The sequence below is a fragment of the Salminus brasiliensis genome, chromosome 2 (assembly GCF_030463535.1).
Source record: "Salminus brasiliensis chromosome 2, fSalBra1.hap2, whole genome shotgun sequence".
Taxonomy (NCBI): domain Eukaryota; kingdom Metazoa; phylum Chordata; class Actinopteri; order Characiformes; family Bryconidae; genus Salminus; species Salminus brasiliensis.
Window position 1 is genome coordinate 54,626,105 of NC_132879.1, and position 14,754 is coordinate 54,640,858.

Consider the following 14,754-nt stretch of genomic DNA (forward strand, 5'->3'; position numbering starts at 1 on the left):
CAAATTTACTATAGTTCTGCTTTAAATATGAAGACTCTTCTCACTGTTCTCAGATTAATGAAAGTGAAATGCGTGAAGCTCTAGAAGCAACTGTCGCAACCAGACGAGTAATGATGCATGTAGCGGTAAATCTGATTATGATTAAGATCTGATCTGAGTCTGAGCCCCCTTCCTGCCCACCCAGAGGTCTGGCTTTGATCACTGGCAGTGGGTTCAGCAGCTTTATCGAACATCTCAGGTTTCTAATCTCCATTAAATTGCAAGCGGCGTTGCCTTGCTAGAGGACGTAGTCCTGTTGACTGGTCCGGAGTTGGTCCATTGGGTATGGCCACTGAACAGTTCCCCATGTCAATTCTGCTTATACCCTCCATCATGTGTATCATCTCTCTGTTGGACGAAAAACCAAGGCTGATAGCTTTGTGAAGAATGAGACACAATAAACTATCCAGACCAATCAGATTTGTTCCTCCCCTCAATGGCACTTCTGCTTCTAGTGCCCCCCCCGACAGCTGTTTGGGCGTGAGGCCGTAAAGGACCGTTTTCTTTTGGTCTTGTTTGCAGCTTCATAAACGGTCACCCCAGTTGATCTGTTGAGGACGGCGAGAGCTTCTGCCATCGGGGAAGTGTCTGCCGTTGCCTCAGAGCTCTGCTATTAAAACCACCCTGCTTTCCCCACCTCCCGTCTTCGGCAGATCTAGCATAAATTGTGAGGAGACATGTTCAGCATTGGTGAGGGCCCCGATCCAGGCTGGCAGGAACATCGCACTCTTGCTGTTCAGTGCTTACTCAGGCTCTGAGGAACACCATCTGGCACGTAAATAGAAGCCTTTATCCACAGACATCAAGACAATGACCGCTTCGTTTTGACGCAGTGTTCATCATGGAAGGAGGACTTCTTTTTTTTTTTTTTTCACAACTGGCTCACAGGAACAGGTTTACTGTGGCTGAAGTGCACTCAGGGTTTTATTGAAGCAGCCGCCCGCCCTCACGGCCTCGCGCTCAAAGGCCACCCTTTGTCCTTTTTCCACCGAGTATTAGAAACCAGAGTGGGTGGATCCATTCATTTGATTTGTACTTTGATGGTCAGCCTTGAACTCCTGGACTCCACCACTTTGATTAAGACTGCAAGCTTGTTTACCTTCGCATGGACAAAAGTATTGGGACGCCTGCATGTTTCTTCATTATTTCTTATGTACTGAGGGGTGTTAAAATGAAATAAGCTTATGCTGCTTCTGTTGGAGTGTTTACTGTCCAGGGAAGAAGTAGAGCTTTCTACTAGATTTTGGAGGAGCATTGCTGTGAGGATTTCATTGCATTCAGCAACAATAGCGTTAGTAATGTCATCCCCAATTTCCCAACTCAACACAGTTCCATGCTCCACAGCTCAATGCTGGGGGACGTCATGCCTCTCTAGCCCACACCTGGCATTAGGTTCATGTTTGGGCAAAGAGCAAATGCATCTTTTTCAGCAATGGGTGCAACTTAAAGCAGCCGAATGCATTTATTAGAAGGGCTGTCCACAAACATTTGGACATTGTAAATGGACAAAGCATAGACTATGTTCTCTGGTCTCTTTCTTTTGAGATCCCGTATCAGGAGGCCCTGCTCCGGTGAATCGTGACGCCCGTCGCTGACATTTCACCTTGTTTTCATCCCAACCCACAGCTGTAGCTCAGCATCCAGAGGCGCCTCTCTGCAGAAGCGGGCGTGAGTTTGTTTTATTAATGGCAGGGAATCGTATCAGATGGCTCCTCTTAAAAGTTTTTTAATCGACCCATGTGGCACCCTCCTACTCTGCAGCTGAGCACAGAGTACACGTCACATGGAGAGACTCATATGTGTGTGTGCACACATACTGGTGCAGTGCGAGGACTGCTTAAGGGTGTGTATTAAATACTCAACCCTTTTGCCTGTGTGAATGATCTCCAAAGGCGTATTGTTACAGGGTGCTAACGGACGGGTCCTCCAGAGCTAGAAAGATTGAAAGAACAGGGAGAATGGAAAAGGAAGCTTGTCCGAAGGGAATGGAGTCAAATCTGGTCTGCTCTGCTGTACCATCTGGCTCGGTGACTTTCCGTTGCAGCCCTTTGGACTGACCTCTGTTTATGAATACCGGGCACGTTCACCGATCTCACCTTTTGTGTCTGTAGACCATGGAAGTGACACCAAGGTTCAGGCCTAGTTCACTGCTTGAGTGCTTTTTCAGTGCTTCATTGTAGGAAAGGTCAAGCTGGTTAGCAAGTCTGCTGATCTGGTGCTGTCCATGGGGGAAAGCATCTATGACCTATGGAAGAAGCCTCTGCTGAAGAAAGCTAGAAGACCTTTGTCCAGTTCAGCTTCGATCAATAGATAAGGAGCCAATTCCTTCAGCTTTCCTTCTTCTCAACAAAGCACAAGGCTGAGTGAGCTGTGAACCGTATTGCGTAAGGGGTCTTTGGGTCTATTCTCATGATCGTAAGGGAGGTGAGTCTAAGGACGTACCCCACCCTGTTCAGTCACTCGTCACAGGGGCTCGATGTATGCTGCAGCTGGTGTCACGTAGCGAATGCTCCCAATTCACCTCAAGCAGATCCCCTCTGCTCTGACTGTAAGGAGACTAATTAGGTGGAAGTCTAATCAGAAAACATGAAGGCTTATGGGCTCATTAGCCGCTGCAGCCGCCGAGAACAGTGAGGCTGAGGTGCCCGTGCATGCCAAGATCAAGTTGTCGTTAGCCTCCTCACGTGAAATTCGCAGTGAGCACCTTGTGATCAGGCCGTGTTTGTTCTGAAAGTAAGTCGTCCCTGTTTTTTAGAAAATGTGGACAGTGCAAAGTCTCAAAGTGAAGCAACCACAGGTCTAGCGCCTCTGCTGGCTGGTTGCAGTATGAGGTGTAGCTCCGCCCATCCGCCCAAACTCAGTCTTTCCATCTCCAGTGTCTCCAAATCCCAAGTGTTAGTTTTCCCTGTGCTAATATTGTCCCATTAAAAAAAACAACAACCCAGAAATCAATTAAACCCTTATTTTGCTACCGTAAGAAGGCGGGGCTACACCTAGGAATTAGGTGATTGACAGCCTAGGCTGGATAAGACCTGCGGAGTTGTAGAGGAACTTGCAAGATCTGCACTTTGGATGACTGACTGATGGAGCGCCCACTTACCGGGTAAACTGGGAATCCAGGGGGAAATTCGCTCTGCCTCTGCGCTGGAAGCTCAGTGAAGGCGGTCTGAGACACTGAGGCTTGGTCTGGGAGAATGGGGGCTGGTCTACCAGATATGTAGGCGAGCTTGGCTCTGCCTCTGGTCTCTACTGAGCAGACTCTGGTTGCAAATCTGGCAACATGGCGGACAGTTCTGGTTTCATTTCTATGTAACAGATGGGAACTGAACCACCAGCCACTACCTGAAACCAACCACGATGGTTCAAGCAGGTGTCTAGGTGATGGGCGATGAGCGGTTGGATGGATTTGGCGGAGATCTGCCAACCTACTCGTTTGTCTGCTACAGCTACAGGAAAAAAACACTGCATGAATTAATGGAGAATGACCTTGATGTATTCCAAAGCAGCTTGTTCCTCAAGCGATTCATCGTACAGTCCAGCTGCTCAGGCGGACTGCTGCTAATGCTTCCTAATGGAGAGCTAAAAGAATGAAGACGGGCTTCAGATGTTATTGATTGCGGCCGTCCGAGGGCGAAGGACAGATTCTTCATCAATTTCTTTGATTTCTGTCACTTAGGGCGATCCGTTAGACGTGCCGTCAGTGCTTGGTGTATTGCTGTTCGGGGGAGTGGGGAGTGGGGAAGGGGGGGAGGCAAAGGATGCTTGCATGCTTATTTTTGGTATTCCCTTTGGGGTCATCAAGCCTTTTCCTTCTAGCATGGCGTTTAAACCCTGAACATACTGGAGCTGTGTTTGTCCTGTTCTGGGTCTGGTCTGCTTTCCCACTGTACGCTTTATCCAGGCATTCGTTGTTAGAAATGCACCAGTTTCAGAACATCTGGAAGAGAACTGGATCGCTAGTATGTGTTCATACTGTTCGTTCGTAGATCTGAGCGGTCATTTGTGAGGTTCTTATTATCCCAACATGAAATTTCCACCACATGTGTCATGTTTATTATTTCTGGAGGTATCATGACAGTGGGAGGTTTTTGAACTCCTAACCTTTTGGGGCTCCAGTTCAGTTGCATCTCTCAACAGATGGAAAGAATGTGCATACATTGCTTGTATGGGGAAACCAATGGAGGACGTAGGCCTACGGCTTTCGTGTGTGTGTGTGTGTGTGTGTGTGTGTGTGTGTGTGTGTGTGTGTGTGTGTGTGTGTGTTTTATCCTCTGAAACCTCCTCCTGATTTGTTTGCTGTGCGTCCTCCCATGCTGCCGCTTGTCACGTAAAGGTGGAGGCAGTACTTTCAAGTTAATGGTCGCTGCGGATTGCGTTTGACCGACGTGTGGAAGAGGCTCTCATGCATAAATCTTTGAGGATTTCCTATTTTAGCTGCTTCAAATCGTAACAAAATGCCTTTAGAGTGGCACTGCCACGCTGAAAAGTTATTATACTGTTCCAGGGCACTCGCCCAGCTGTCCCTCATATTCTAAGTAAAGTGTTTCCCTGGCACACTGCCTGTGTTCCTCACGATGTTGTAGCGCTCCAAAAGTGGCGTTGCTTAGCTGTGGGCGAGCCTACTTTGCTGGCATGCCATTTGGCTTCAGTCCTGCACCCACATGTCTGCGTGATTTTGATGTGGTGATGGTGGCTTTTCACCCCACGGGGAGCGTCACTTAGTTAGGCTTTGCTGGCTTTACAGTTAGGATGCATCTGTGATTCATTACAGTACATAGTGAATGTACGAGGTTTAACGTCGTGATAAAATTAGGATGAAATGGCCTTTTTTTATTTATATTTTGTAAACATATAAACATATGGACTTTTGGGAAAGACTCAAAAGTCCTGGCCTTATTCATTTTGACTGTAAGAGTTTCCTCCTTGCAATCAGGCTTCTGCAGTCTCTTGTTGATGGTAGATCCTCTGCTTTGACCTCTTTGAACTGTGGCAAGAGAGAGCTACCTGTAGGTCCTTTAATGACATTGTAGGATTGTAAGACTTCTTCATTCATCTTGTGGTTTGGCTGTTGGGCTGAACTTGCTCGGACGGCCTGATCTGGTCATGCTGGCGGTTATTTTGGATGTTCTCCACTTATAAAGGATTTAGCAGACGGTGGAACGGCTGAATTTTCATTGTTTTGAGATCTTTTAAAACCCATTTCCAGACTTCTCTGCATCTACACCTTCTTTCTGAAGACCTCAGAGAGCTCTTTGGATCTGCCAGAGTCAAAATCCATCTGACCGAACCCAAAGCAATTTGTTCAGGAAGTCCTGGTCTTCGTCTAGGTGTAATCTGACTAACTATAATCCTTATTTATTTATTTCTGGGTTTTTTTCTGTAAGAATTTTGTACTTTCATCTTCCTATGAACCTAGAACTTTAACAGCCTTTGTTTTGATGGTAGATGCTGTGCTTTAACCTCAACTGTGGCAAGAGAGAGCTACCTGTAGGTCCCGTGATGACTTTTTAGGATTGTTTAAGGCTTCTTTGCGCATCTAGTGGTCTGCTCTTGGGAGAGGGTGGCCTGGTCTGTTCATGTTGGCAGCTGTTAATAGTTCTCAGATCTATTATTATTATTATTATTATTATTTATTTAATTTGTTTTAAATTGACCCGTTCCCAGACTCCTGCATCTCCACCCTTCTTTCTGAAGAAAAGCCTCAGAGAGCTCTCTGGATCTGGCCATGGTGGTGATCTTCACCCCTCACTTCAACCATCAATCAAGAGCAGACCAGACTAAATGTCTGAGGGTTAGATAAGACACTAAGACTCCACCATAATAATCCTCTCCAACCATGTTCTGATCATCTGCAGCTGTTTCTGATTTTCAGTAGTTAGAAATGTGGGAGGGGGGAAAATTACCTTTTTATTAATTACATTTATGAATGTATGGGTTTTTAGTTGTATTGCCTCAATCTCTCAGTATAAGATATAATGTCTATATGATTAAATATGTAAAAGACAGGTTTTGATGGTCTTTTTGATTTATTTTATTTATTTATTTATTTATTTATTTATTTTATTATTTTTTTAATCCTGACTCGTCTGAATTGTTTGAACAGTGTGTTGCAGTGTGTGTCAGATCAGTCGTGCAGCTCAAATGACTGTCCTAGAATAACATCGATGAGTGATTCAGCATTAAATGGTTGATGAATCATTTACGCTTCGGTTCACTCGTGCTGCTCGTGCTGCACGTGCTGCGTTCACATCCCTCACAGCACAACTTTAAAACATGTGATGGCCTCCGATGTTCTGGATGAGCGCGACCGCCATAATGGCCAGTGCAGACGTGATGGTGTGGTTCTCTGGTTCTCTGCCTGTTGCTCATCATCACGACTCCTGAATAATTCCACCGATCGGTGCTGTTACGGTGCTGCATGGGTTTGCATGTGAGCCTGAATCTCTGCGTATCTCTTTCTCGCTCGCAGAAGCCCTGAATCAGCCTCTTATATAAGTCCTCAGTTCGCTTTGATGTGCTCAGGCCAGAGTACGTTCCCCTTTTCAGTAACATATTGCCTCTCTCTCTTTTTTTTCTTCTTTTCATTCCCAGAATTGGAGCTTTTCCCCTGTAATCCACCAATCCACCCATATTATCTCTCAGATTAAAATACCTCGCCCTCTGCTCTTAGTGATCAGTGTCATTCAAAAGGGAAACTAACTGCATGTCCTGACTCTCAGCACTTAATTATCCCGTCTAAAGCCTTTGTCCCGCTGTCCCTCACTTTTTAAACAGATCCAAGCAGTACAAGCCTTTAGACAACAGGAGGGTCGTCAGAAAGGTCGTCTGTGAATTCTGACCGCCATCAGACGGACATTTCTCAGGACCCCCCCCCCCCCCACTATAGTGGTGATGGCTAGCACCCCCTTGTGGAGAATCCTCAGCCTGTTACATGTGAACCATGCCTGCAGCCAACGAGAGCTGTTCCTTTCCCAGTACCGTCTCCTCTGAATGTCACACCTGGACTAAGGACCTGGACAGCATGATCTGCCACCTCCTGCCTGTCTGAGCTTTCGCACACGCACAATGAGTCCATTGTCAGGGCCAGCGGTGGCAGCGGGTATCCTTGGCAAGATCTACTGTCCTGGGCCTGGAGTACTGTAATCACTTAGTAAACCCTCACCTAAAAAAGCCTCAACACACACACACACACACACACACACACACACACACACACACACACACACACACACACACACACACAAACAAACAAACTTGCACACACCAACACTGAAGGCCACATAGTGACCTGGTTAAAGCGCTGGTCAGGCCAGGCTAGGCCAGGCCACCGTTGGCCCTCGATTCAAACAGCTGTATTCATTCCAGACTCTGAACAATTAACAATTAAAGGAGTGATGGGAGAGGAATAAAAAAAAGGGGGGGGGGGGGAACAATTGGGCATTGTGCTTGACGGGCAGCGGGACCAGTCTGGACTGGCCTTGAGTAAAGCGGGTATAAAAAAGGGCCGACCCAGCACATGGGTCCCTCTTTGTGTTCCCTCGCTCTTCGCGTCCATCCCTCAGTCATGTTGAAGAAAAAGAAGGATGGGGAGAATGCCGGTGAGCCGTCCGTGAAGAAGGTAAGAGGGCAGCTGGGCCCGTGGGCTGTGGATCTTAGGATGGAGGCTACCTCAGAAGGGGCCGGGCTGTTTTTCTTTTTTTAGGCTGCCTATGGACTAGCTGTACTCTGCAGGGTGGACTCTGGGTGTAGTTTGTGATAATGGACTAGTCTTCTGATATTTCCTTGATTATTTTTGAGAAATTGGAATGAAGGAAAATGCTGCTCTCATATTAATCCATGTGGTTGTGCAACCTGCTGATAAGACTGGGCCTTGATTATGCTGGCGTGGCTTTGGTTGATTGTGGCCTTCATACAATGCAATTGCATTAGATGGCACGGTGAATGGAGTGCCGCTGATGTTGCCCAAGCATGTTCACATTTAGAAAGGCAGTGTAATGTGTTAATGTGTGTTTTATTAATAGACCATTGTTAATGGTTGGTGTCAATGTTGGTGTTAGAATATGCATATTAATAACCGTTGTTGTTGTTATTATTACTTTTGCATTGAATTTGTGATGTCTAAATATTTGTGATATGAGAAATACTGGAATTTCTGCTTTGGCATGTAGTTACTTATCCTGACCTAAAGTGTGGTAAATTGCCAGTACTGCTAAGATAGGATTTATTAACTAAATGAAATTATTATTTTAAAGAATAAGCAAAATTCCTCTACTCTTGAGTAACCGTCTGTTGGGTAATGTCATTCACTGAATAAAGCTGAAAATCAATAAAGCCAACACTCAAACTTGTTCTTGCATGTTTAGTGAACAAAAATATATATTATAAATATATATATATATATATATATCACACATACATACACACGTTTTATTTATTTATATATATATTTATTTATATAAATATATATAATCACATACATATATAAATAAATAAATGTGGGTGTGTGATATATAAAATCATATACACACACACATATATATATATATAGACATATATATATATATATATATATATATATATATATATATATATATATATAAAATGGGATGTTCATGATTTGTGTTGGTTGTAGATGGAACAAATCAAAAACCTGAGCCCAGCATCCTATCCGATCTGGGCCGAATCAACAGAAGAGCTACTGTGGTAAAAGTTGGGGGGAGGCCAAAAATGCCAATCTACGCTCCTAAAAAAATAAAGGAGTTCAGGAACAACTTGGATGCTTAAAGTTAGAGTAAACCTTCAGCTATGGCGAGTATACCTGAACTCAGTTGATCATGAAGTAGAGAGGATTTTCCCTTTTATTTACCGCATCAGCGTGACTCTCCTAGTCACTAAGCCCCGCCTCAGTCATTGACCCCCTAACGTGCATTTTTTAAAGATGCTCAGAAGGCCGGAGACCTGCTGACACCGAGGTTGGATGTGCTTTTTAAATCGTTCCTTGCGAAGATTTTTTAGAGAACCTTTTTAGAACCTTTTGGTCTAAAATCGCTCCAAAATAGGTTCCACTCTTAGCAAGGGGCTCTTTTTTAGCACTGTATAGACCATTTTCCTCAGAGTGTGTTTGCAATTGGGTTTAATTATAAAGTCTGGTCTTTTAAAGTAGCATCTAATAGAACCTTAGTGTGTTTGGATTGATAAGAGTTCTGGACAGAACCTTATTAAATATGCTTGGGTTTTGCACCAAAAACGGTTCCACTACTGTCACGGTCAGTTCCCTCAGCATGTCGGATGCAGGAGAAATGGTCAGGTGTGAGTTCCTGAGCTACTTTGACCATGGCTTGTGGGGTCCTCCTGCTCAACTGTGGTGGATAACTCCCGAAAGTGGTCCAAGAACACTGTATGGACAAAAGTATTGGGACACCTGCTCATTCTTCTTTGTTTTTATCCAAATCAATGAGTGTTAATCCTGCTTTTGTTGGAGTGACTGTCTCTACTGTCTAAGGAAGGCTTTCATTGCATTCAGTGAGATCAGGGTGTTGGATGATGACCACCACACCTCATCCCAAAAGTAGTGGATAGAGCACCACCATCATTCCAGAGAACACCGTTCTTCCACTGCTCCACAGCTCAATGCTAGACAAGACGAGCGGTGTGGCTTAGTTAGCTAAATGCATTCATTAGAAGAGGTGTCCACAAACATTTGGACGTATAGTGTATCTGGGCTGAACAAACAGAAGAGCTACTGGGGTACATGTGTCAGAAATATTAATGGTGATTATGGGAGGAATGGCTCGACACAGTGCACCACACTTGACCAGTCAGAGTGCCCATGCTAACCCCCGTCCACCATGAGCTGGTGCAGGCAGGAGGTCTTAATGTTTCGGCGTATACAGATATGTCTCCATCATTACACCTCTAGTAGATGGAGCCCAGGCTTGTATCCTGCGGCCTGCCGTGTTGAGGTTGTCCAGGCTCGCCCAGCACTTCTGACCTCCATCAGCCCTGGCCTGTCAGCACCCTCCACATTTTCATGGCTATCTGCCAGAGTGCTGCATGAAGTCTGGGTTAGTCTGACACTGGTGGAGGACACATTCTGTGTGGCTTTGTGTACCGATAGCTGTTGGGTTTTGTGTGTGTGTGTGTGTGTGTGAGAGAGCGGGGGCTTGCAGTTGTAAAGCGAGACCGTACACCTTTATTTGGGGTGCGTCTCTGCTCTGGCCGCCTGGGTGTTTTCAGGAGAGTGCACGTTCAGATGGGAGTGTCCGCTCTGGGCTTTGTTTGGCTGGTGTTTGGGGAAGTTCCACAGCTCCTGACATAATCCATCATCATACGTACTGGTGTTTGCGAGAGTGTTGGTGCGTTTCTCGCTGCTCGGAGTGTGGCAGTGATTCTTTATCAGCCTGTCGTTGGTCCCTCGGAGGCTGTACAGGACATTGTGTGAGCTTGTGCTGCAATAAAAGTTACCACTTTGTAAAACATTGATAACGGGAGGTCAGGCACAAGCACTTTGTCGCATATGGCCCTCCTTTTCCCATATGAGTCAAGGCTCTCTCTGTTTAATCTGGGCTATTGTGTCACAAAGCCTCTTCACTGAGAGAGTCGAAACCGGCATTTTCTTCAGGCCTTGCGTGATCCAAGGTTTTCTTTTTTTTTGTATGCCTGTGTGACGAAGAGAGACGAATAGACTGCATGTCTGAGTCATGGCCTTATCCGGAGTGTGTGGGTTTCTTTTGCATGAGTCGGACTCTTGTCCTAAACCTAGGCTAAGCCTGCTCGGCTTAGAACCACCACTTCCCCTGTGGCCTTTAAGCAGAACGGAAACTTTACTCTCGTTGTTTTCACTGATTTAAACATATCTTCCAGACATATTTGTAGGGGTTTCCTGATCCTGATGAGTTGGGGATGAGGTGGCTTGGTGATCATCTGGCATCCTCCTCTTCTCCTCACAGCAATGCCTCCAAGCCTAGTAGAAAGTCTTCTTCCCTGGACAGTAGAGAACATTGCTTCCAATAAAAGCAGGATACACTCTTGAGATATATATATATATATATATAATATGCTTTTGAAATAGGCAGTGAATGAGTAGGCGTCCGAATACTTTTGTCCGCATAGCGTGATACAGTTATCATGAAGCCATTGCAATATTACAGGGCAGCCATGGTCTTAAGCTTAAAGAATCGAGCTTGGGACTGGAAGGTCGTTGGTTCAGTCCCCACAACGGACATCTTCGAGCAAACACCCAACCCCACCCTGCCCCAGGAACCACAAATATGTTGAATAGTCATGTTCTGCTGTAGGACGGTACGTTTCACAACAGACACCCCCTAAACTTCTTTGTACCTTCTGCAGACTGTGATGCTCCTGCGTTTACGAAGTGAGGAAAGTCACTAGAGGGCGCTGTTTTAGGACACAGTGGTGCAGTGTTCCAAAGTAAGGATTGGAGCTGGATCTGGTTTAACATAGCCAGTGAAATTGACTCGATCCATTGGATTGGATGGGGGCGTCCATCCCTTCATCCATCATCTTGACCACTTCTTGTCCTGGTGGTATCCATCCATCCATCCTTTTAGTTGAAGTGTGCTTCACTGCAGGATTAGCATACTCTGCAGTCCCACAGCAGGATGCACATAACTAACACAGTCCCACAGTGCGACAGCGTCTGTGCTATTTCAGGCTGGATTTGTTACGGGATCAGATTTTTTGGATTCTGGCCCAACAGCGGTACCCATCAATACTGCGATCCCATCTCTTGACTAACGACAGGCCATTCTGGAATACTCAGCAGTTCATTCAGCAGTCATTTAATTAGACATCTGTGTACCAGCCTCGTAAGACCCAAGCCTTTGGAGCAGCGTGGAGTCTGAGACTGTGTGAATGAAGTACAGTGTGAGACCAATACTGCACAACCTGCTGGACTTTCATAATAGCTCTCCTCACAGGATCCGATACATTTAACAACCGCCATTAATCACCACCCATGATCATGTCCACTAATAGCTCTCTAGGTTGGTTGTACTTGTGGATACCGCATGGCCTTATGCAAGAGCGCTGCTTTAAAATCTCTTGATGGAGCAGAGGATTTGAGAGCTGCTGTTCATTCAGATAATACCTTCAGCAGAGGCGGACCACGCCGTGCTCTAATCCTCACACTACTCTGACGCCGCTCTCTTCCCAGCAGCTGCCGCGCCACAAATAGTTCAGTTTACCAACAACACATCCGGCGTTACTCGCTGCCAACAGTCTCCCTCTGGCTGCTGCTGCTGCTGCTGCTGCTGCCGCCGCTGCTGCCGCCGCCGCCGCCACCGCCGTCTTCACTGCCTCTGGGTTAAGTGGGGTTGTGAAATTGTGAGGGCAGGGTGATCTCAGAGTGGCTTTAGATGTTCTGTTGTAAATTCCAAGCTATTTACAGGATTTGACTCTCTAGTAGCTGTGTGATCTTGATGAGATTAGTCGACACTGATTGATTGATTGATTGTTAAAAATAAATAAAATGATGAAAGGGCCACTGAGAGATGAGCAGGAGTTGATTCGGGCATGTACTGGGTTTAGTTTTTGAATGTCGATGTCATTCCTGGAGAGAAGAGTAGGACTCAACCAGAAACGACCTCTCACGACCTTCTAGATATTCAATATCGTCAATATTACGCTATTTTTCATGGTTATAATGCATAACCCCATGTTATATATAAATAAATTCTCTATAATAATAATATAATAATAATTCTACCGCCTCAGTCCACCTGCTTCTTTCTATTTCAGTGACTGTTCTACGTGTCTCAGCTTGTCCAGGAAACCATGTCCTTCAGGGGTCTCTCAAAGCACGGATTACACGTCTCGGCTGTAGGGGGAGCCTACGAGCACGAAATACCAGTTTACACAGAACACTGCTCTAAAGTATCTGTCAGACAGTTGACCACATCTGGTCACGTCTGTTATGCTGCATTTGTGCTGAGCGCTACCTCACCCAGTTATAACCCTTCTGTTTTTCAGGCTTTCACCGGTAACCTTGTCCCTCTCTCTCTTTCTCTTCCCTGTGCTCAGCAGATCCAGTTTGCGGACCAGAAGCAGGAGTTTAACAAGCGACCCACCAAGATTGGCCGCCGATCTCTGTCTCGCTCCATCTCCCAGTCCTCTACAGACAGCTACAGCTCAGGTGCTCGCACACATCCCCACACTCAGGCTTAGAAAGTGCTCTCAGCCACACTCCCACTGACTGTTTCAGTGGAGGAGAAATTAGTTGAGTGTGGATTTGTTGGTCTCAAATACATCCCTCTGTCCCTTCAGCTGCCTCCTACACTGACAGCTCAGACGACGAAACCTCTCCTCGTGACAAGCAGCAGAAGAACTCCAAGGGCAATGCGGACTTCTGCATCAAGAACATCAAGCAGGCCGACTTCGGCCGCCGAGAGATTGAGATCGCTGAGCAAGGTGGGATGCTATTTCACATGTATGTTTAATTTGAATGGTTGGATTGCTTTCTAGATGCGTTATGGTCTTGGTATGATTAACACACACTTACACACACACACACACACACACACACACACACACACAGTGACTGAGCACACATGTCCAGAGCAGCGCCCAGGGAGCAGAGAGGGTACTGTCATGAATAGCCTAGAGCTCTAACCGCTAAGCCACTAGGCCAGGGGTGGGCAGTTCCAGTTCCAGGTTAAGCAGGTCTCTTAAGAGCAGGGAAATCAGTAAAGTGTGCTGGACTTCAGCCCCTGTTGCCCACCCTCGGCACACTCCTGAGTGAGTTAGGGCTGCATGATGTGGACAAAATAACAACTGTTAATGGCTAATCTGATGTGCATCGTGTGTGTGTGTGTGTGTGTGTGTGTGTGTGTGTGTGTGTTTTCAAAGATCATCATGTCTTTGTGATTATATGTAAATTTAGAAAGGGGTGGGTGGGAACCTCTAGTGTTCTTCCTGGGCAACTGGGGGGCCCATATGTTCACCTTGTACCGAGAGACTGCAGGGTGTTGCCTGCTTCACCTCCTTAATAACCATCCAGCCAAACACTGAGCAAGCACACACACACATACACACACACACTGTTCTGTGCTGCTAGGGCTGATAAAAATCTGTACTTGGCTAATTTTTGTGTCATTTTCACCCCTGTAGTTAATGTATACATTATAACGTCCTCTCTGCTTATTGGTCAGACCTGTCTGGGGCGAGGCAAGAAAGGAAGAAGGTCCTGTGTTCTGGACTAGTGCAGATTTCTATGGCGTTTAACATGGAGCAACAGCAGAACTGGTGTCTGTTCATAGCTGAAGTAGTGTTGATTATCTGGGCAGTATACCAGGGCAACACTGACTGCTGCGGGAGCCGTTTAGCTCAGACTTAACTTAGAAGAGTATACCTGATAGTTGGGTCGCATCAAGGTCAGATACTTTCTAACCACAAGCGCCCATAAACGTGGTCTCACCTGACCAGGTCAGCTGAGATGCGAACTGCGAAAATGTCCTGTTTCTGAAAACACACACATTCCTTGTAAGTCAGCATGACCAGCTCTGCATTTGTTATCTTGGTGCTATGTTCAGAGATCAGTCTCAAGGTCAATTAACTTTGTGTGTGTGTGTGTGTGTGTCTACAGAGATGCCAGCCCTTATGGCTCTGAGGAAGAGAGCTCAGGGAGAGAAGCCTCTGGCTGGAGCTAAAGTGGTGGGCTGCACTCACATCACGGCCCAGACTGCAGTGAGTAGCCTC

At 46.0% G+C, this 14,754-nt stretch overlaps 1 protein-coding gene across 4 annotated transcripts in view; it reads left to right on the forward strand.

The window, feature by feature from the left end:
- The window catches only part of ahcyl2b (adenosylhomocysteinase like 2b), a 51,980-nt gene that overhangs the window by 19,723 nt on the left and 17,503 nt on the right, over positions 1 to 14,754 (forward strand). For 2 of the 4 annotated variants that reach the window (XM_072673198.1, XM_072673196.1), the window contains exons 2-4: positions 13,081 to 13,192; positions 13,324 to 13,467; positions 14,642 to 14,742. In XM_072673198.1, the coding sequence (XP_072529299.1) occupies positions 13,081 to 13,192; positions 13,324 to 13,467; positions 14,642 to 14,742 (357 nt within the window). The remainder of the gene's footprint in view (positions 1 to 13,080; positions 13,193 to 13,323; positions 13,468 to 14,641; positions 14,743 to 14,754) is intronic. The other 2 variants (XM_072673199.1, XM_072673197.1) reach the window with 1 other exon arrangement.